The sequence below is a fragment of the Lytechinus variegatus genome, chromosome 13 (assembly GCF_018143015.1).
Source record: "Lytechinus variegatus isolate NC3 chromosome 13, Lvar_3.0, whole genome shotgun sequence".
NCBI lineage: Eukaryota > Metazoa > Echinodermata > Echinoidea > Temnopleuroida > Toxopneustidae > Lytechinus > Lytechinus variegatus.
In genome coordinates this window covers 2,857,105-2,880,350 of record NC_054752.1, presented here as the reverse complement: position 1 = coordinate 2,880,350, position 23,246 = coordinate 2,857,105, and the positions used below count along the sequence as shown (strand labels likewise).

Genomic DNA, 23,246 nt, shown 5'->3' with positions numbered 1-23,246 from the left:
TATACCGTTATTGTTTTTTTTTGGGGGGGGTTATTTTATACCATGCTGCAGTTTTGAAAGTTGAAAATTCAAAAAATCGCCGGAGTCGAGTGTATATTTTAACCTTTTTTCTAACGTGTTAAATTGACTCGCACGTCCCGGACGATATTACACTAACATGACTAAAGCGTTTATTTAATATACCAACATCCTTAAGTTTAAAAAGTGTCACTCCAATTCGATTTGAATCTGAAAATAAATAAGGAAACCTTTTCCATATTTAAGTGTGGCTATACGAATATATCAATCCACTTACTTATCTGTCTATCTATCTACCTACATACCTATTCATCTATCTATCCATCTCTCTATCTATCCAAGCTATGTTTCGTTTGATCGTGTTGACAACGGGTTCACTTCCCTCCTAATCGCTTTCTTCCCCCACCACAATTTTTAGTCATTCCATATTATTTTTCCGTTGGCTTCTTGTATTTCATAATTACAATCTTCAAATCATTTTTAATAGAACTTTCAATGTCACGGTCGTTATTAAACTTCGTAATCGATCTGTTGATGAACAATACATTCCTCGATATGCACAACCTAGTTTGTGAAAAGAAAAAGAAAGGGAAAGCGCAAGAATAAGTTAATGTTATTAAGTCATTATATTTCTAGTTGACCTCCTTTTTAATTTCTGATATTCTATCGACCATGTTGCTTTTTAACATTTTTTTTGTATATAAAAAGAACGAGGATAACAATATAGATATATATAGTCAAATGTCATTTTGTCATGTTGTGTGCTTTTCTTCAATACGCGCATTATGATGGATTATTTTGACGCAATCTAATAAATTTGACATAACTTGACAAAGCCCTATGTTTTTTTTTAAATATAGGAGTAAAAAACAAATAAATTAATAAATAGATAAATAAATTGTTTAATCACTGTCATCATCATCGTATTTTTTTTATCATCATCATCATCTTAATCATCCTCATCGTCAATATCATTACTATCATTATTCTCATTGTTGTTAATGTCGTTATATCATCTCTACTTAAATCACTATTTTCACAATATTTTCATTAAAAAATAGAAGTTTTTTTCATCTTACCAGAGCCAAGCCTTGTGTAAGGTCTAGTATTATTTTCTACATTTCAGAATATCCCCCTCGTCTACACGGAGATATCATGAAGAGAAACCCATCCTGTAAAACAAACGAAACCAAGATGTATTAGTAGTAAGTAAGTGGAAAGTTTATGTAAACCTACTCCACGTTATAATCTCCACCATGAAAACCTACACAGATCATCGAATATTGTTAAATAAATCAAGTTCAATGAATTATAACCATGACGTGTTTACCCACAGCAAGGAATTTACCAACATGGCGCTGCATTCGATACGTGTGGGCTAAATGGGTACCCAGCACGAATATTTATTCCGTGCGAGGCAGCTCGAGCCACTAAAGCCGGTGTAAAAAAAAAAATAGTGCTCTTCCGGTGCCATGAGCCTAATTACATCAGGAGGGCTCAAGATATTCGTTCGACCCAACCCATTCGAATTTTTTTTCAATTTGATGTTGCTGATTGACAAAACTGTATGAATATGATTCAAAATCTAACACTGATTCTAGAAATGGTAACTACTGAACTTCCTTCGCCCAAATTGGGAAGATAAAAAAGTGACTTGGAACTATTTTTTTGACTGGCGGACTAATTAGGGCTATTTTACTGTTTGATTCGATGAATTTGATCCATTCATAGTTATCTTCATAAATGGCAATTTATTTTTAAAATGAGCTGGCTACGCTACCCTTTCCTGGTCAGATATGGAATGCCAGATATATATCCTATCCAATGGTAGTAAACATTCCACCCTCTAATTTCACATTTATTTTTTATGAATTTTTCAAAAGTGCCATTTTAACACACAAGTCTATGGGGAATGTTTTACGCGCGTGACACCTATAAGTACTATGGGATATCCCTAGTAGTGGATGGAATTCCTGGCCAAACTCTTCAGTAGCAAACAATTTCTCACTGATATCAATATATTTAGTCATCAAGAGGTGCAAAGAATTGATTTAATGGCTAGCAAGGCAATATCAGCTAAAGTTAGTAGGTCTGTGTATATGTAAGCCTATATGTAGACTGGTCAATGTATAGAGCGTCTATGCCTCTTTTTGTTCTGATTCATCATTGGTTTGTGTTAGTGTACATCACATACTTAATATTAGAAAGACCTTTGAAAATTGCTCATGTAAAAGGAAGGGGGTAGAGAGGAGCTTTGAGAACTTTACTGAAGAGGACTAGAGTGGTACCTTCAAGAAGGTATTTAGAAAAAGGCACAGAGTAAGGTAAGGTATCTAAGGGCTAATAGTGCTCAACTAAGGAGGGATGGGGGGGGGGTGGCTGTGTGCTCCAATCTTAGTCTACCCCCCCCCCTCTTTATAAGCCATGCCATCTATGAAATTATCTTTGTTTCTCTCTCTCTTTCTATCTCTCTTTTTTCTCTCTCTCTCTTCTATCTATTTTTATGTATCTCTTCCTTCTTACATCTGAGAGGCAATAGCCCTAGGAAGATTTTGATATAATAGGTCAAATGCAAATGTACTAAAGTGGTATGTTCTTATACTTTTACTGTTTCCTCATTCAATCTCATGTATATCTGGTAATTTTGTTTGAGGCAGTTCTGATATCCTGATATCTACACAAAATTAACATACACCTTTATATCACAATTAATAGGGACCTATTGTCATTACATTCACTGCTGGGCTGTATGCAGGTAGGATATGTATGCATCCATATAGTGAATATAACATGTATGAGTAATACATTAAAATGGGTAATTTCATAGAAAATAGGCATTTTCAATGCATTTCTTTGTACAAGTGTGAGTGTACAGATATGAAAGAATAGCAAAGTAGCTATTACAAAAAAATTAAATTCATAGGTCATATAATATAGGTGCCATGAGCCTAATTACACCAGGAGGGCTCAAGATATTCGTTCGACCCAACCCATTCGAATTTTTTTTTGACAAAACTGTATGAATATGATTCAAAATCTAACACTGATTCTAGAAATGGTAACTACTGAACTTCCTTCGCCCAAATTGGGAAGATAAAAAAGTGACTTGGAACTATTTTTTTGACTGGCGGACTAATTAGGGCTATTTTACTGTTTGAGTCGATGAATTTGATCCATTCATAGTTATCTTCATAAATGGCAATTTATTTTTAAAATGAGCTGGCTACGCTACCCTTTCCTGGTCAGATATGGAATGCCAGATATATATCCTATCCAATGGTAGTAAACATTCCACCCTCTAATTTCACATTTATTTTTTTATGAATTTTTCAAAAGTGCCATTTTAACACACAAGTCTATGGGGAATGTTTTACGCGCGTGACACCTTGGGCACGCCATGTCTTCGGAAGATACTGTACATCTCGATAGATGGCGCTAAAATAATTCCTATTCCAGAGCCATTTACACATGTAGTTCTCGCTTGTTAGTGCTATCGTTATGATAGTAACGATACTGAATTATTATGATATTAAAGGACAAGTCCATCCCAACAGAAAGTTGGCTTGAATATAAGGAGAAATCTAATGAGCATAACACTGAAAATTTCATAAAAATCGGATGTAAAGTAAGACAATTATGACATTTTAAAGATTTGCTTAATTTCCCTAAACAGCTATAATATGCACATCCTGGTTAGTATGCAAATGAGAGGACCGATGACGTCACCCGCTCACTATTTCTTTTGTACGTCATTATATGAATTATGAAATACTTCAATTTCTTCATCATTGTCATGTGAAAAAAAATCCTCCCTGAACATGTGGATTACCATTATCTTAACATTATTATTTTGCTTCAGTCAATTTGGTCATTATTGCCAAATCTGTTAAATAAAGAAATGTTGTATAATTTAAACAATAAAAAACAAAAGAAACAGTGAGTGGGGGACATCATCGACTCTCTCATTTGTATATCACTGAATTGTGCATATATCTTTAAAATGTCGTAAATTTCTCATTTTGAATCCGATTTTGATGAAATTTTCAGTGTAACATTTGTGCTTTTTAAAATTGGTCCCTATTTATTCAAATAAACATTTTTTTTTTCTGGGGTGGACTTGACCTTTAACTGTTACGGCAAGGTACCGTGGCCGATTGGTCAAAAGCACCCGATTACACCTTGGAGGTCCGATTCCCATCACGCTCCTTGAGCAAGGCATTCTGCATGTCTTCATGGTTCTTTTCATCTAAAGGCGGTGTCACACCTTGGCGTTTTAGACAGCGTATGCCCGACGTATCAAAATTTCTCTAAAACGTCGGCACACGCTGAACTTTGATTTTTTTTCAACTCTGGGCGTATACTTAGCGTATTCATAACGAGTTGGACGTATACATAACGTATTAGTAACTTATATCGAACGCTTCGTTAACTTATAAGTAACGTATTCCAACGAATGCTTAGCGTATTGCTGGCGTACACAACTTATGCCCTACGATAGCCTAACTTACGCATAGCGCGCGGCAGCGTATTGCTGACGAACACGTGTCGTAGCCTATAAAAAGGCTGCCGCTCGACTATTCAAATCATAACCGCACGATACATCACCTATCAACACCACCGCCATGCCGAAGAAAACTCCTGTGAACCCCACCTTTATATACCAATTCCTATAAACATGATAAACGTTGCCAATACGCCATTATACGGTAGCTGTAAGTTATAAACACGTTCAGTAAGTTTTGTGGTCGTCCGGAGCACGTCTTCAAACGTCAATATACGTTGGAGTTAAGTTACACATACGTTCAAATCACGTTACTCATAGGTTAGAAGTAAGTTTTAGGGTACGCTGGACATTATCTCGACGTACATCGACTTATGAGTAACTTACGAGTAACGTGTGTCAACGTGTATCAACGATCGCGTAACTTGCCTACAACTTATGGCCCGCGTATGCGGGACGTATGAGCCATACGCTGGCATACGTCGAAAAATTTTGTGCAAGCACAAAATTTTTCGACGACCTCGCCGTATGACGACGTATACCAGCGTGTTTTAGCGTACTCTTAACGTATGCAAAACTTACCCGTAACGTATTCGACGTACGCCAGCGTATTCGCCAAATTCCTCATACGTCGGGCATACGCTGTCTAAAACGCCAAGGTGTGACAGCGCCTTTACATCAAATCATGATCTAATGATTCTACCCGGTAGGATGCGAAAGATATTGTATGTTTGATTTTGCCAGCGCCATTATGTGGCTGCGATGAATGCAAGGAACGCTCCCAAGGAGTGGAAATTGTGCATGAATTGAAATGAATACATTCTTGGAAAAGCGCGATATAGAAATTGGCTATTAGTATTATCATTATTATCATTATTATCATTATTACTATTATTATTTTTATTGCTATTATTATTATCATTAATGAATGATCAAAAGACCTAGGCAATATTGATACAAAAGTGTGTCGGAGTTAAAAAAAATCATTAATCTAATTGTATGTCATATGTAGGTAAATTGCACATTGTAGTAATTGACCCAAATGTAGTATTGCCCCTCCCCCTTTATAATTTACCTAATAACATTCATTTGAAATCTTTCTTTTTCCAAAAAAGTGTTCGTACCTTAACAAGGCCAGGGAAGTCCGACCAAAAATTGACGTTAGGGATAATCTCTTTCCCCGTGGCTCCCTTTGCGAAGACCTGGAATAGGATACCACCAGTGATATACACCACTACAAGAACTGTAAATCTGTGGGAACAAAAAAATTGTACGTATTTAAGGCAGGGGCGGCTCTACGGGGTCAGGAAGTGCGAACACCTCTACTATCATACAAAAAGTGAAGAAAAAAACAAAGAAGGAAAGAGTGAAAAAGGAAGAAAAATGGATTATGAAGAGAGAGAAAACAAGCGAATAGGACCTGGGGTCGTTTCATAGAGTTGTTCATAATTAAAGAGCGACTTTGAGAACGACTGGTGAACCTTTCTTACGCGCTTAACCATCGCCAATGAATGTGCCATTTGCCACAAGAAAGGATCATCAGTTGTTCTTAAAGTCGCTCTTAACTTATGAACAGCTTTATGAAACACCCACCAGGTCAGCTTATTATAAACACTCGGTTCGCGATCGAAATCAATCGGGTTTTGGATTTTTGACGATTTTTTTTTATTTCGGTGCGATTTTTTTTTCTTACGGTGTCTTCAATGGGACAAACATGCTGGGAAAATAAAATGAAATTGAAATTCGTGTTTCGTTTTAAGCCGGCAATTAAGTGCCTTAAATAAAATGTACTCGACTACTGTTTTAACATAATCACATTCCACATATCTGACCTGATTTCTGTTGATTTTTGTTTACATCCCACATCGTTATCTCCCATTTGTTCCAACATGTACTTCTCTCTCCACACACTCAATTTGGTGCCGGTACTGAACTGAAGTTATTGGTCACAAACCATAGAGAGGACAAGGGTTTCAATGACATACATGTTTTAAATATTCATGATTGAAGCCAAAGATGATAATACTGTTGCTGGAATACGGAACGCTCTGGAAGCATTCATTATTTCATTAGGTGAAATGATTCCTACACGTAAATAAGGCCAGAGCCATAGGCGGCGGAGGGGGGGGGCTCCCTCTAAAGAGAGAGAGGGGGGGAAGAAAGGAAGGGAGAGAGGGAGAAAAGGGGAAAGAAATCAATAAAGAAAGAAAGAAAGAAAGAAAGGAGAAAAATAATGAAGAAGCAAGAAAAAGGAGGAAAGGCTCCTGTCGATTTTGCTTTGGAGGATTTCTCCTGAAATCTGTTGTATCCTTTATAAAGCATAGTGAGGTGCTACAATTTCATAATATCATTATTTATCTTGCTTCTCACTTTCTTTGTGAATTATTCTACACTAACGTAAAAATGGGGGGAGTGCTGAAGAAGAAAAGCAATAAGGAAGGAGAAGGAGGAGAAGTAGAAGAAGAAAAAAAAGAAGATGGAGGGGGATATAAGGGGAGTAAAAATGAAACTGAGAAGAGAAAATTGAGGGGAGGGTGTCGAAGAATAAGAGAAAGAGACGGATAAAATAAGGGGGAAGACTGAGAAGAAAGAGAAAAGGAAGGGGGTGAGAAGGGGGAAGAGGGAGACGAAAAAGGATAAGAAAGGGAAGAAATGGAGAAGTAGAAGAAAAGGTAAAAAAATGGAAAGTCGAAGAAGAACAGGGAGAAGGAGAAGAAGAAAAAGTATAATAAAATGACACAATAATGGGGGAAGAAAAGACGACTGAGAAGAAAGAGAAGAAGAAGGGGGTGTAAAGTGCACTCTGGTTATAAATAAGTCCTGAGGACCAACCAAATTGTTCCTTATAGTAGTCGAGTACATTTCATTTGAGACACTCAATTGCCGGCTTAAAACGAAACTCGAATTTCAATTTCATTTTATTTTCCCAGCATGTTTGTTCCATTGAAGACACCATTAGAAAAAAATTCGCAGAAGCACCGAAATAAAAAAAATGGCCAAAAATCTAAAACCCGAGTGATTACGAACCCGCCCGCGACGCGAGTGTTTGTAATAAGCCACCATGTCTGAGTTTTAGGTTTGGGGTGGTGTGTACCATCATCAACATCGTTATGGAAATCACGTACATCATCATAATCACCACCACCATTTTCCACGGAGTGGTCATCACCATCGTCGTCAATCGTCATCGTTACGTATTTCTTCACACGCATCAATGATTACCACCACCCTAACGCATCGCCACCATCATCGTTATGCACGACGTTCACAACTCCACTATCAAAATCATCATCATCATCAACACCATAACCAGTATATTCATCATTATCATGAAGATCAATGATGTAACCAGCGTCGTCATCATCATCATCATCAACAACACTATCACCACCACCACCACACTGTTAGAAAATTTATCCTTAAACTAAAAGAAGTTCCTGCAGCAGAGTCTCGAGAACACCTGTAATCTTACCAGATTGCGTAATCTTACAGGAAATTGGTATTTGGTGTGTGTAATCTTACAAATTTCCTTAAATAAAACACTCTTTTCCCCTTTTTCTAACAGACATGTTCTGTTAAATTGCAGAAAAATTCCTGTTTCATGAATTTAAAGAATGATTCTGGTATTGCTTTCTGCAAAATCTTCTTTTATTTTTCTGTAAAATCAGGGTTGTTTTAACAGTGCACCATCATTATCATAATCGTCGTCGTCATTATCATCATCATCACCACCACCACCGCCCCCACCACTATCCTTATCATCATCACCAACATCTTCATCATCACTTTCATAATCATCATCATCACCATTAGTATCACCATCCTAATCATCGTCGTCATCATTACCATCATCATCATCATCACCACCACCACAATCATCATTATCATCATCACCGTCATCATCCTCCTTTTCATCATCTTTATCCTCTCTAATCGGACATCCGGTTTCTTCTACTTACATGATACAAACAATCCCTCCTCCTGTTAGCCCACTTGATGGCGCGGGTGGAACTTTCGTAGGGCATCCTTGGACGGCAGGACTGCAGGCAGCGCATGTTTTTACCTCCATATTCTGCGGAGAAATAAGAAATGATGGGGGTTTCACCTTATTTCCCTATCATTTTTTGGGGGGAGGTCGGGGTAATTTATGCTTTATCGATCCTGTCTATTTCAAAGTATATTACAAAACAATTCACAATAAGTTATCTATGAATAAGAACATTCAAACTAATGACGTCCAGTATAAAAAAAAACCCTTGTCTACTATACAAAGGTGGAGGCTGTAGCAGACCGTGACCCAGAGGAGACAAAGCACTGGAGGGGCACAACATTGTTCACAAACAATACAGTGCCCCTCCCATCCTTGTCTCCTCCTGGTCACGGTCCGCCACTGGGTGGAGGCTTCACTTAACGACGCGGAATGAATCCTGAAACGCAGCAAATGCATAGAAAATGCAAGTCAGATCTCAATGACGTCTTTGTCGAGGGTCGATGAATTGGAAAAGCAGTTTCGTGCAACGTTTCAGAGGTGACAAAAAATCACAAATATGTTGTTTGTATACAGAGTCAAGGGCGAAATAACTGTTTCGGTTTACCGACCCTCGAAAAAGACAGCTTCGTCATGAAGGCTATTTTGCAATAGATTATATATGATCTAGAAAGCATCTGCCAAGCTATTGCGAAAATCCTCTATTGAAAATTAACCAGGACGGTAAAAATTTAAAGAACTGAACGTGCCTCGCGTTGAACATACCTTGTTCACACGGTACCACGAATACAAAAAAAAACATTCGATTAAAAAAACATGCCGAGTTACATTAAAAATTATCCCACTAATTCTATTTCCATTGTTCCGGAACTTGTTTTTTACACAAAATAAATATTGACTACCGGTTCATGCATCTAAGGGGAGCCCAGCCTTGCAAGCCCTGCTTGTTTAGGGGTTCTCCTTATCCTCTTTTTTCAATACTTCCATAATTTGCTGTGTTAATTTTTATCTATCTTTCTATGATGCATTATGATTACCCAATAGATTTTATACCTGAATTTAAGAAAAAAAAAACACATTTTTAACAAACATGGATGTATAGAAAGAACACTTGACGAATAAATATCTTATCCTGGGAAAAACTCGGACAAGATCTGGTTTATCGACGAAATTAATAATTAGAAAAGTAATACATTGTTCGATAATGTGTGTTCCCGAACAAAATTCTTGATTTTTTCTCGACTTTCATTGCAGTTCTTAACAAAGTTTATTTTTAATGAGATATTAACAATATTAACAATATAAAATCCGAATAAAACTTACGTAAGTCTTTAATGGTGATTCTGAAGTTACTGCAAATGTTGGTTCATTGATAGCAGTTGTATCGCATACGTAATTAACCACACTTTTCCTAAAAGTAGCGAAATGAAGAGAAAATCGATTCTTTAATTCACTTTAAAAATTGTGTTCCCAGTGTGTTCAGTTATATAGTCGCCTACGTGAAAAAAACGTGCTTCACAATGAAAACTGCGGATATATCTAAGTCCGAGTGTTCACACCGAGGACTATGCGAATATGAGATTCCAACGTAACCTTGGTTTTTAGGTGAATTTTATGGTTTTATACTGGTTTACTATCATTTAGCCACTCCACACATAATTTTGATATCGTATGTTCATGGTTGAGTGAGCACATTGTATTGCAGGGGCCGCGGAAGCGGGGGGAGGGGGTTCATCCCCCCCACTTTTTTTCAAAAAGCATGTACAAAAATGTAAAAATGACCATACGATTGTGATTTTTTGCCTGGTCAGCCCCCACCCTTCCACTTTTGGCTCAGCTCCCCCCACTTTGAAATACGTTCCGCGGCCCCTGTATCAATTGTGACGTATCATCATATGGGGTTATGGTAGTATCCTTTACAACTTGTTAGATCATGTTAAAATTTGAAAATGTTGGTGGCTCCCCCAATTATAGGCCCCTCCCCCATTTTAAAATTCTGGGTCCACCACTAATTTGCCCATAAATTAAACTGATCATGAGAAATTGTTACGAAAAAATACATTTATGCCGTATAAAGAGTATTCATTCCTAAGTTTTCGAATGTGCTCGCTCAACCATGAAAATGTGTTAAGTTCGGAAAGTGTGTGGTGATAGAAATGATGGATGATAAAACAAAAACATTTGAAACCGAATTTGCCCTCAATATTCACTTTATTACCCTTTAAAATGAGTCTGTGACATTGAAAATACAAATTTTCCCACTTTGATGCGTGCTCACTCATCCATGAATAAACATATCGATTTCATTTTTGCACAGAATTCTGCCCATAGGTTGATAAACATTACTGCCACTGCTAAAGACAGCCTTGAAAAAAATGTACACAAGTCTATGAGAGAAGTTAAAATTTTCACAAATATGAAATGAGGGTTTGTTTCATGGACGGTTTTTGCTACTTCTGCCAACAGTTTTTTCATGAAACTTCGCACATGGCTTCAGAGTAACACTATCCAAAAGGCGCGCACACCAAAATAACCATTCAACACGGCACAGAGTGGGGCCAAGGCTTTGAAATTTCTTCTCATTTGCATAATTTTCGAATATTGTGTGCTCACTGATGCATTAAACATCGGGATTTTTATGAAAATCAAATCAAATGAACTATGCAAGGAGGTTTTTAACAGATATCCATAGTTACGAATTGCATTTTTTCCAATAACGTAAAAAAGAGAGCATCACATTCCACATGTTCATTCAAGCGTGAATGTTTAATTAAACGCCTTTGAATCATTGAAGCATGTTAAATGGTCGTGAACATGATGAAAAAGTTGAGAAAAGATCATTTTCAGTTACCAAAATGAAACAATAATTGCCTATGATATTTGAAAATCGTATTTTTTGTTTTTGATAAATGTTCATTGAACCGTGAAACGATGAATATTGTTGAAGATACTCTTCCCAAAAATAACTGTCATCATATTCTTTCATTCTTATTGATATAAATGTGTAAAAAATCCAATTATTGCAAATTTGGACTTGTGTTTATTCAACCGTGAAATTTAGTCAAAAAAGTTGTATCGTACTTTAGAAAGTATCTTTTACAAGCCTTCTGACTATTTTTCATGATAAGAATGTGGAATTAGTTCCAGTAAAATGGAATCAAAGTCATGATATTTGGCTTGTGACTTTTGAAAAGTGACATTTTTGCCTTCTGACGGTGCTCACTGAAGCATGACGCAAAATAAGTCCACAACATTTAGTCAGAGGGTAGCTTATAAAATTACCTACACGCTCATGTAAAAATATACTAAAAACTCGCATTGGTTCGGAAATGATTGATGTTTGTTTAAGGGGGGACTTACTTTTTTTGTTGTGTATATTTCAACACAATTTTGAAGGAGGCGAAAACCCGAAAAGTAAAGCATGAGTTGGGGTCGCCAGATACAAATAAATAACAAGTTACGTACTGTAATGACATCATATGTAATTGCATATAAATAAGAAAGTTAAGAGTATAAAAGAAACATACAGTAGATGGATAAGAGGGAGAAGAAATGTAGGCATTAGAAGATAAGTTCATTTGAATAAAAGAGTAAACTGGTCGCAATTACGTAACATTGGTACATGTATAAAGAGCTTGACTGACATTTGTCTAGCATAGCAACAGGTAAGGCATGTGCATTAATTAACAATAGAAATGGAAGGTAGTTCAAACATGTCAACATGTCAATGATCTGCATTTAAATAAAGTTTAATTTTATAAGAGAAAGATTGCAAAGAACGAGAGTTTTGTAAGCGGGCTGGTAAACTGTTCCAAAGTTTTGGCCCAGAGTAGCGAATATCGTATTGAAATCTTCGGGTTCTATGTTTTGGTAAATGAATTTGGGTAGCGCTTCTCGTACTATACTTGAGTTGTGAATAACTGAATTGCAGTTAAAATGACACAGAGATTACTAAATTGAGAGGGGAAAATATTGTTTGTGCTTTTGTACATAAAAATACTTTGCTGATGCAAATTAATATCGCTAAATTTCAATAATTTTAACTCTTTGAATACAGGATTTGTGTGAGATTGAAAATGTAATCCAGATATAATACGAACAATCCTCTTTTGCAGTATTATAAGCTTTAGGATGCTAGACTTACAGGAGTTGGCCCAAATAATATTACAATACGAGAAATATGGAAGTATCAGAGCACAAAATAACATACGTAGAATGTGACTTGGCAAGAGATATTTAATTCTAGATATAATACCAATGTTTTTGGATACTTTACTTTCGACCTCATGTATATGATCTTTCCATGTCATAAAACTATCTAAATGAATTCCAAGGAACTTGGCTTTGTCTACCCGTGGTAATATTACATTGTCGAGTATTACACATGCATCATTCAAATCGACATTCTTTCTATTCTGAAAAACCATGTAGTTACATTTCTTGATATTTAAAGATAATTTGTTAGCTTCAAACCATTCAAATACATGTACAAGACTTGCATTCATTCTTGATAAATGTTCTATTCTTTATGAATATATTGTAATATTGTATTACAATATATACAGTATTGTAATATTATTTGGGTTTCGTAAAGATTATTCCACAAGCATGGCTCTTACAAGTCTCTCTGGTAAAATAATAGATGCTTTTGAAAATAATGAGTTTGCAATTGGAGTTTTCATCGACTTATCCAAAGCCTTTGATACAATTAACCATAACATATTACTATCTAAATTATATCGTTACGGCATACGTGGTATTGCTTATAATTGGTTCACCAGCTATCTTAATAATCGTTTACAATGTACTAAATACAAATCGTGTGTGTCAGACTTTAAGACAATTCCCCAGGGCAGTTTCCTCGGCCCATTGTTGTTGTTGTTAATAGAGGAACACACCCTGATGTGTTAAAATGACACCCTAGAGATTAAAACTAACACCAAAGAGTGCAAATGTAACAATAAAAGGTGTTGTAATAACACCTATAGGTGTAAAACTAACACCACTAATTTAACACCAGTGTAAAATGACTGGTGTGGTCCTCTATGTACATCGGTTAACACCTCAGTTTTTGCTGAGTATGACTGGTCAATAGAACTAGTCATTAGCACCAGTCAATGGCAAATTTTCCGGTTAGCTATTAAAGATATTTGACTGATCACGTGATAGTTCTTAGCCAATCACTTGATTACCTTTCCTCTTCTTCCTTGGTAGCAGTGTAGGTAACTTGAATAGTCCCATCAGATTTCGTTTCCCATGAAACCGGGTCGGGGTTGCCGAGGTCCCAGTATGTAGTTCCCGACGCCTCCGTTTGACACGACTGTAATGAAAAAGAGGACATACTACATGAATTGAATTTATTAAAGAACGTCACTGGCAACTGCCAACATTCTGTTCAAAACAAGAAGTGCAAAATGATACAAAACAAAATATACAATGCAAGGAATATAAGGAGATAAACAAAAACAAAATTTTATTTGTACAAAAGAGTACATGCATTGTGATGGAACACTAGGCAGTGGGGTCCAAGAATTCTAAGGGGGGGCTCCAAAATAGGTCCACATTGTCTTCAAAGATCCCCATTCTCGCTGACCCCACCCCTAGCTATAAAAAAAACAAACGCTTTTGTCATTTTGTTTTAAGACATCCCACCCCACCCCAACCTGTTCACGACTGACAGTGACTACATAAGAGTTTGCATTCTTAAAATCAAATAACAGGAATATTCACTTTCGGTCGGTTTGTTTCGAGATGGGTTTTGTGTGTGATTGCGATTTAAACCTCATAATTTTCAGTGCATACTATATGTAAAATATTTGATTGACATGATTCTTTTTTTGCCAGTAGATGGCGTACTTACGACGACGTCTTTGCAAGACCCAGCCGAGAAAGGATAACATGGGTTGAAAGCATAGACGAACGCTCCTTGCTGTCCATAGGAGTCGAAGTCAAACCTATAAATCAGAGGTAAAATAAAGTAAATGCCCTCCATGTTCCTTTACTTAATTCAGTTCAATTTAAACAGGGCAGGTAGGTATGACCTGGGACCACAGAGATGACAAAATTAAAAGGGGGTCATTTTTTGCGCTTACGAAACAGAAGATTCTTAGCTTAAAGTTGACAACCGAAGAATCAAAAGTATTTTATAATGACCTTTTTTGGTCATCATTGTAAAGGGGAAGTATTACTTATCAGATATATAACTTCACCTTTTAAAATAGTGATTAGACTTTGCAGAAATCAGCTCTCAAAAATGACTTATTTTCATGGCATATTTCTGCCTCCGTCCGTCCTCTGGCGAGCTCCAGCTGAGTGACGTCACACCACGAGCAGTGAGCAGCTGAGCTGACAGCAGCCCATTGAAGACGATCTTTCCAATCAGCGTTTTTTGCTCTTATAATAGTTTATTCCTCTCAAGATTGGTCTTATTACATAGATAAAACTTTGAATTTTCTCAACAGTAAAATGAAATGCACATTTAACATATTTTGGTAACCGATATTTAGCTTAGAAAAAATTATTTGTTTTCAAGAAATATACGTGAATAAACAAAGCATATTTTCACTTAGAAATCATGCTTGCACCACATTGATTTTATTATCAATATAAAGCATAGACATTCGTCTTCACAACTGAATAAAAATTATGAAATTTAATTACGTAGCAAGTTCAGGAACCACAAAAAAACACGGCAATATATGATCGCGAAATGATTGGAATAATTGCAGTTGGATTGCCGAAGCATTGCGAGGCAACAGCGGCGAACGCACTTTGTTCATATATCGTTATGAAATCGGCTCATATAAAGATATGGTCTGTGGACATATCTGTACGCACGAAGTTTTTTTATGAGTGCGGGGATCCTGGTTCGAAACTCTATGATTTTTTTTGTTCGGGATTTTTTTTTAAAATTATATTCCTTCCCCGTTCCTATCAGCTCTTTTTTCTCTTTTTATTTTCATGTGAGATTCTATTCAGTCCTGTATTTATTAAATCTTACTTCTTAATTGCTACTTTTGATTTTCAAGTTCTTGATTTGATTCTCTACTTATATTATTTGGGCATGCAGCGACTCACTCACTCACTGACTGGAGTGGAGCAACACAATGACGACTGCAGTGGACAAAATTGGTCTTTACAGTCCACAATTCAATAAAAACGGGCAAAGGAACACAGTTCTGATTCACGTTTGGTCTGAAGTTGTCGAAAACAGAAATTGAATATCACATTACATGAAGAAAACAGTAAATTCGGAAGATATTGAACAGGTCAGTAAGGTGATTCAGTGCATGATGCACAGAGAGATGATGAGCACGTCGATCGGACGTCATTATTCTCGACCGTTTTCGGCTGCGTGGTTGTTGGTCTGGGGGGCTGAGAAGGGTGTCTAATAATTTCATTTCTTGCATTTCCACGACATCTATAAGACTTTTTAGTGACATATTTGTGTATAAAAAGACAATACCTTTCCATCCATATATAATTTGTCTATAATCATCACTTTCGTGAATTTTCTTCGTGTGTCTACTTTAAAAACTGTGAGCTACTTTTGAACGTTACAGACTGTCATGTTCGACATTGTAATTTACTGTGTAGTTAATTGTCGTACAGTTCTAATATCTTTTTTGGATGCATGATTTCTTTGGCCCCTCCCCTCTTAGTGTAAGGCATTCAAAATCACTTTTTGTTATTATGTTTGCCAGATTTTCATGAAAGAAAATTCCGACTCATGGCGTGCAGAATCGTTTTTCTCAGCACCAACCCTATTTTACGAACTTCCCTATTACAAAATTGTAAAAGCTAGTAGTGGAACAAAATATCATTTTGCATAAAATGAATTGCTTACGCTGCATAATGTATAATGTTTATAGTATTTTTTTACATCTTTATGTCAGATTTAGTATCCCGTAATTAGTAACCATCTGGAATAAAATTATTGGAAAAAGTTTTTTGAGTGATTTTAGTAGGTATGGGCGTCAAAATTTACCCCCAAAAAGTTAGGAGGAATACCATGAATACGGGTTGGGGAAAGTGCTTTTTTTCAAGGTCAAAGGTCAATGACCTTTTCATATATACTGTATAATGGTATCTCTGAGATGGAAAGGCGCAGGTTGGTGATAATGGTTTCAAAATGCACAGATTCTTACCAGAATATCAAATAGAATAAAATCAAGTGCCCAGAATGCACATTAAACAAAAACTTTCAAGGTCAAAGCCTTTCAAAGGTCATTGACCTTTTTTACATTATAAACCATATACGGTATAATGGTATCTCTAAGATGAAAAGGCACAGGTTGGTGATCTTGGTGTCAAAATGCACAGATTCTTACAAGAAGATCAAATCAAATCAAGTACATGCAATGCTCATTCACCAATTCAATTCAAGGTCAAAGCGTTTCAAAGGTCAATGACCTTTTTTTACATTATATTCCATATACTGTATAATGGTATCTCTGAGATGGAAAGGCGCAGGTTAGTGATAATGGTGTCAAAATGCACAGATTCTTACCAGAATATCAAATAAAATAAAATCAAGTACCCAGAATGCACATTAAACAAAAACGTTTAAGGTCTAAGCCTTTCAAAGGTCATTGACCTTTTTTACATGATATACCATATACGGTATAATGGTATCTCTAAGATGAAAAGGCACAGGTTGGTGATCTTGGTGTCAAAATGCACAGATTCTTACAAGAAGATCAAATCAAATCAAGTACATGCAATGCTCATTCACCAATTCAATTCAAGGTCAAAGCGTTTCAAAGGTCAATGACCTTTTTTACATTACATTCCATATACGGTATAATGGTATAATGGTATGAAAAGGCGGGGGTTAGTGATCTTGGTGTCAAAATGCAAAGGTTCTTACAGAAAGATCAAATAAAATGAAATTAAGTACCCAGAATGCATATTAATTCATAAAGTTCAAGGTCAAAGGTCAATGACTTTTTACATAGGCTATATATCGTATAATGGTATCTCTGAGATAAAACGCTGCATGTTAGTGATATTATTGTCAAAAAGCAATTTTTGCAAGAAGATAAAAAGGCACAAAATAATAAGGAATTCTCCTTTGCCTCTGGTATCCAAAGTCAAAGGTCAAAAGTTAATAAACATTTATATATCCATACATGACCCCCCCCCCCCTCCATTATATTCACATTTTATTTGTGAATAGTAGAAAGAAAGATAGCTATTTGTAATGAAAACTTGCTTGTTTAAGAATTTTACTCTGAAATGAGGATAAATAATGGCCATAAAAATATATATTTAGGGGTTAGAGGTCAATCAACTATGTCAATAACGGCAGGGCATTTAAGTAAATAGGTCGATAACTTGATTGTAGCATGTAGGTATATAGTGATTCTGATGGGGAAAAGACTGACCTGCTTGGAATATGAACAGAAATTTAATAGTTAATTCCTTGACCAATGATGATGTCAAAATACAAGTTCGAGGTGAAATTTAGATCAAATAGCACTTTTTAATACATTTTGTAGTATAATGCATTGCCAAAAGTGTAAAAAAAAATCATGTATGATATTATCTGAAATGGTGAAGTTGTCTAAAGTAGCAGCATTTAGATATGCATTTTATCAATCTAAATCAAGGTACTAATTTCTCTGTAGCAATAGGTCACTATTAAACCTCAAATGCTACAATCAATTCTATAAACTATGAATTAATCTGTAAATGGTAAGGATAGGCACCATCCAAGAACATTTTCATCTAGCCAGGGACAATGATGAAGAATTAAAATAAGGCAATCATTAGAGCTGCAGCTTTGGTCATAGTAAATGAAGTTCAGTGTCTCAACTACGGCAAAGAGTAATCAAACTCTTGAATACCTTCTGACATTTTCAGGACTTTGATCTGGCCCATTCATTGAAAGCCTTATGCTCTGTCAAGGGATATCAGACCAGGATCTATATTATTACTGATATGTTGCACAGCTTGATCCTCAAGAACTGGAAGTGGTGCTGTAGGAGTTTTGTTAGGTCGATGGATGTGTACTTGTAAGCTATTATCTCCTTTTGAATTTCATTATTATATGCCTAATTTGTGCATGATAACAATCAGTTGTTCTGGACCAAATACACGATCCTTGTACAATTTGATACCTTGTAGAAATAGCATCGTGGGTGACGTACGGCAGCTAGCATGGCTAGAGAGCAGATATGAAGTTTTGTCCTGCAGCATTAGCATCTCAAGAGATTCTGGCAGCTCGCAATGAGAGCTAATTAATAATAATATGGGAATTCATCTTTATTGAAGTTGAGATACATGCCATTTACTATGTTAAAAGCTGCAGCTCTAATGATGGCCTTCATTTCATCTTCATCATCATCCCTCTGCTGTTTGGAAATGCTCTCAGCTGATGCTAGCTGTGACATGAGAGTTAGACCTATCCTATCCATTTTCATAAGATTGAGCTAATAGTTTATCATATTGAGGTGAGTGGACTATCGCTGGAGAGAAAAAAGACACGACCACCTTGATTTAGATATTATGATGCATTAAATGCTGCTACTTAAGATAAATATCATTTCAAATTATATACTCCATTTCATTTATTTTTGTTCAATGCTTTTGGCAATGCGTCGCAGTATATGAAGAAGTGTTACTTGGTTATCAACCTTTTTTACTTAATTTCGACTGATATTTTGGAAAGAGTTCATTGACTTCTGACCCCTAAATACATTCTCCATGACCTTCATTACTTCAGACTGAATTTATGAAACCTCCATGTTTTCATTACAAATTAACCATCTATATTTACATTATCACAAATAAAATTAGAATAAGTGTTATTTTTATGTCATACAGATATATAACATTTCCTTTGATCTTGGAATTCAAGGGTGAAACTTTATTCTTTATACTGATTTTAGTATTGTTTAATCTACTTGTACAATATTAATCTTTGCATTTTGGCACCAAGATCACCAACCTGCGGTATTTCATTTCAGAGATACCAAAATCATGATCTTATGTTAACAAGTGGAATGCCTCTGGTCGTCTCACCTGCATCACGCGATTCAACGTAGCAGCAGTGCTGACCTTGAAAACTACTATAACTCGCACATGATATTCAGTGATACTTGATTACTCTTATGTCCAAGTTTCAAAAGTCAGATCAATAAACTTGCGAAGTTATGATGGTAATTCAACAGATACCCCCATTATGGCCAAATTTCATTGACCTTTGACCTTGGTCATGTGACCTAAAATGCGCACGAGATGTTCAGTGATACTTGATTACTCTTATGTCCAAGTTTCATGAATCAGATCCAAAAAACTTTTAAAGTTAAGATGGTAATTCAACAAATACCCCCGATTCGGCCAAAGTTCATTGACCCTAAATGACCTTTGACCTTGATCATGTGACCTGAAACTTGCACAGGATGTTCAGTGATACTTGATTACTATTATGTCCAAGTTTCATGAATCAGATCCAAAAAACTTTTAAAGTTTTGATTGTAATTCAAGAGACACCCCCAAATCGGCCAAAGTTCATTGACCCTAAATGACCTTTGACCTTGGTCATGTGACGTGAAACTCATGCAGGATGTTTGGTGATACTTGATTAATCTTATGTCCAAGTTTAATGAACTAGGTCCATATATTTTCTAAGTTATGATGACATTTCAACCTCAGTTTAAGATTTTGATTGAAACTCATGCAGGATGTTTGGTGATACTTCATTAATCTTATGTCCAAGTTTAATGAACTAGGTCCATATATTTTCTAAGTTATGATGACATTTCAACCTCAGGTTAAGATTCTGATTCCCCCAACATGGTCTAAGTTCATTGACCCTAAATGACCTTTGACCTTGGTCATGTGACATGAAACTCTAATAGGATGTTCAGTAATACTTGATTAACCTTATGGCCTTTGGCCAAATTTCATGAACTAGGTCCATATACTTTCTAAGTTATGATGTCATTTCAAAAAACTTAACCTCAGGTTAAGATTTGATGTTGACGCCGCCGCCGCCGTCGGAAAAGTGGCGCCTATAGTCTCACTCTGCTATGCAGGTGAGACAAAAAGGACATTGACCTTTGTCTTGAATTCTAAATGTGAATGTGAATTCTTGATGCATTTATGTTATTTGATCTTCCTGCAAGTAAGAATCTGTGTATTTTGACACCAAGAACACCAACCTTTGCCGTTTTATCTTATAGATACTATTATACAGTATGGTATATAATGTAAAAAGGTCATTGACCTTTGAAAGGCTTTGACCTTGAATTTTATCGGCGAATGTGCATTCTAGGTACTTAATTTTCTTCATTTGATCTTCTGGTAAGAATCAGTGCATTTTGACACCATTATCACCAACCTGCGCCTTTCCATCTCAGAGATACCATTATACAGTATATATGAAAAGGTCATTGACTTTTGACCTTGAAAAAAAGGCACTTTCCCCAACCCGCATTTCTCCGAACTTTTTTTTGGTAAATGTTGACACCCATACCTACTCAAATCAGTTGAAAAACCATTTCCAATAATTTTATTCCAGATTGGTTACTTTAGGGTCTAATTTAGGGATACTAATTACTCGCTTCAGGCAGACGCGACAAATCTTATCGCCAACATACGGAAAGCATGCAATTTAGGTTATGTGAACAGTACGGACATTTTGAAAGTCAAAATACAGTATTTAACACAAATTTGAAACCTTAACGATATATTTCATTAGAAAATATGTTTTTAGACAGTATCCCATTAAGTTATCACATATACATCTATAAGCATAGTAGTGCTCTTTCTTGTGATTTCTTTGCTCCTCTTTCTCATTGTGCATTATACATGTACTTTTAGGGCCTTTGACGGCGATTTTGAATATCAAAATGAAACATTTATCACATACATGGCATATTAATAACACTGTAAACTGCGGTGTTAAAACTGACACTAATTGGTGTTAATAGAGGACCACACCCTGAGGTGTTAACATTACACCCTAGAAATTAAACATAACACCAAAGAGTGTAAATGTAACAACAAAATGTGTTGTAATAATACCTATAGGTGTAAAACTAACACTATCAACTTAACACCGGTGTAAAATAACTGATGTGGTCCTCCATGTACACCGGTTAACACAACAGTTTTTGCTGTGAATGTATTTCGTTAACAATTATGTTTTCAGTCAGTATTCCACTCGTTTAACCATAATAATATGCATTTTAGTGATCACTCTTGTGAATTGTTTGGCCCCCATTGCCATTGTACGCAATACTGTTTGGGCCAGTGGCGGCTATTTTAGATATGAAAATACAGCTTCACATATATATATATATATATATATAAAGGTTTGGTCAAGTTTCTATGGGGCCTATCCTGGACTAGAGGGCATCAGTCAGGTTAGAGTAGGGATTGTATTAGTGGAGGTGCCGTGGCCGAGTGGTCTAAGGCGCCTGGCTATACATGAAAAAGTCCGGGGTTCGATCCCCGGCCGCGATGCCCGTGAGCAAGGCATTTATCCTAAAATGCTCTTTTATCCTGCTTTCAAATAAATGGAAATGCTTATGTGCATTATTGGTAACTAGGTGTTAGCTGTTTAAAAAAAAAGTATTAGAATTTATGGTTCAGAATAATGTTAAGATAAGAAATAGAGTTCAATGTTTAGTTTTGGAGGTTATATTTTATGTTTGGCTTGAGGTTTTTCACCGGAGCAATTGTCGTCATCATGGAACCGATTCGTCATTTTCCTATTTAGTACTCCATTTATTTATTCTATCTTTTGAATGTCTTTGTTGTTGGGGCGTTTTGTTCTAAACCCTTCAAATAATTTTGGTGTAAAATGGAGGTGGATCAAAACACTAACTTCTTTACATCACGGTCATAAAGTGCAGTGAGGGCAGATCCACAAAATAGCTTAATTTTTTACAAATACAATAACTATACACAGTAATTCTATAGTACAAGATTATTATACTTACTTTGGTTTTCCATTCCTTAATCCAATCACGCCAAAATTAACTTCTGTTTTCTGTTGATCGTTAAATGTACATGTGCACCTTCCCGTCTGTGCGCATTGGATCTGTGATTTGCAGCCTTTAAGAAGAATACAAACGAACAATAGTATGATACTGGACGTCTGCATTACCGAGAGCGCCATTTTGATCGCCGAAACCATGTCTTATATTAGACTTTGGAACTCTCGGATAGTGTCAACTAGATCAAATTGCTTGATTTGGTATATGTCTTATCTTGATTTAAGGTCAAAGTAGAATCGTGACCATACGAATGTTGATTTAGCTACATTCTAAAAAAAAATCGTCGTTATTTCTTTCTCTTCGTTGAATATTAGTGTTTACTTTGTTTTGAATACACATGGCCTAAATCGTTAATTATTGATGTATACAAAACATTACTCATTGTATTAAATCAATATGAATAAAAATGAATATCAACTCATGTGATGTTTTGCTTGGCAATTTGAGGTGAATTCTGACGTTTGTTACTCTTGAAAAATTACAACTGGCTTTTAATGAGTGTATGAACACAAAAATGAAGCGGTGAAATCCTCTTACACGTGATGTGGTATTCGAACTTTGACCCCGGAGACATCAATATTGCAAAAGAAGGCGTTTCCTCAATGCCAGTAAATATCGCCACGTGATTATTTTTTTCTTCCATGTATGGTAAGCCAGATGACACATAAATAAACAAACTTTGGTGATTTTACCCGCCTACTCATTTTTTCAAGCTATAAAAGTTTTTGGC

At 36.0% G+C, this 23,246-nt stretch overlaps 1 protein-coding gene across 1 annotated transcript; it reads right to left on the bottom strand.

The window, feature by feature from the left end:
* Window positions 1-383: 383 nt before the first annotated feature.
* LOC121426843 lies at window positions 384-22,729 on the bottom strand. The gene is made up of 8 exons (XM_041623239.1): window positions 22,460-22,729; window positions 14,368-14,461; window positions 13,700-13,827; window positions 9,831-9,918; window positions 8,479-8,591; window positions 5,644-5,770; window positions 1,098-1,190; window positions 384-582 (listed from the first exon to the last, which is right to left on the bottom strand). The coding sequence occupies exons 1-7, from the start codon at window positions 22,654-22,656 to the stop codon at window positions 1,134-1,136; spliced, it is 804 nt and encodes a 267-aa protein (XP_041479173.1). The 5' UTR covers window positions 22,657-22,729; the 3' UTR covers window positions 384-582; window positions 1,098-1,133.
* Window positions 22,730-23,246: the final 517 nt, after the last annotated feature.

Bases quoted from the DNA above. Each gene is read 5' to 3' on its own strand.
- LOC121426843 (XM_041623239.1), bottom strand. From the start codon at position 22,656: ATGGTTTCGGCGATCAAAATGGCGCTCTCGGTAATGCAGACGTCCAGT. The intron at 14,462-22,459 runs GTAAGTATAATA...TCTGATTTATAG, and splicing joins TTAAGGAATGGAAAACCAAA to GTTTGACTTCGACTCCTATG. The intron at 13,828-14,367 runs GTAAGTACGCCA...TTTTCATTACAG, and splicing joins GGTCTTGCAAAGACGTCGTC to TCGTGTCAAACGGAGGCGTC.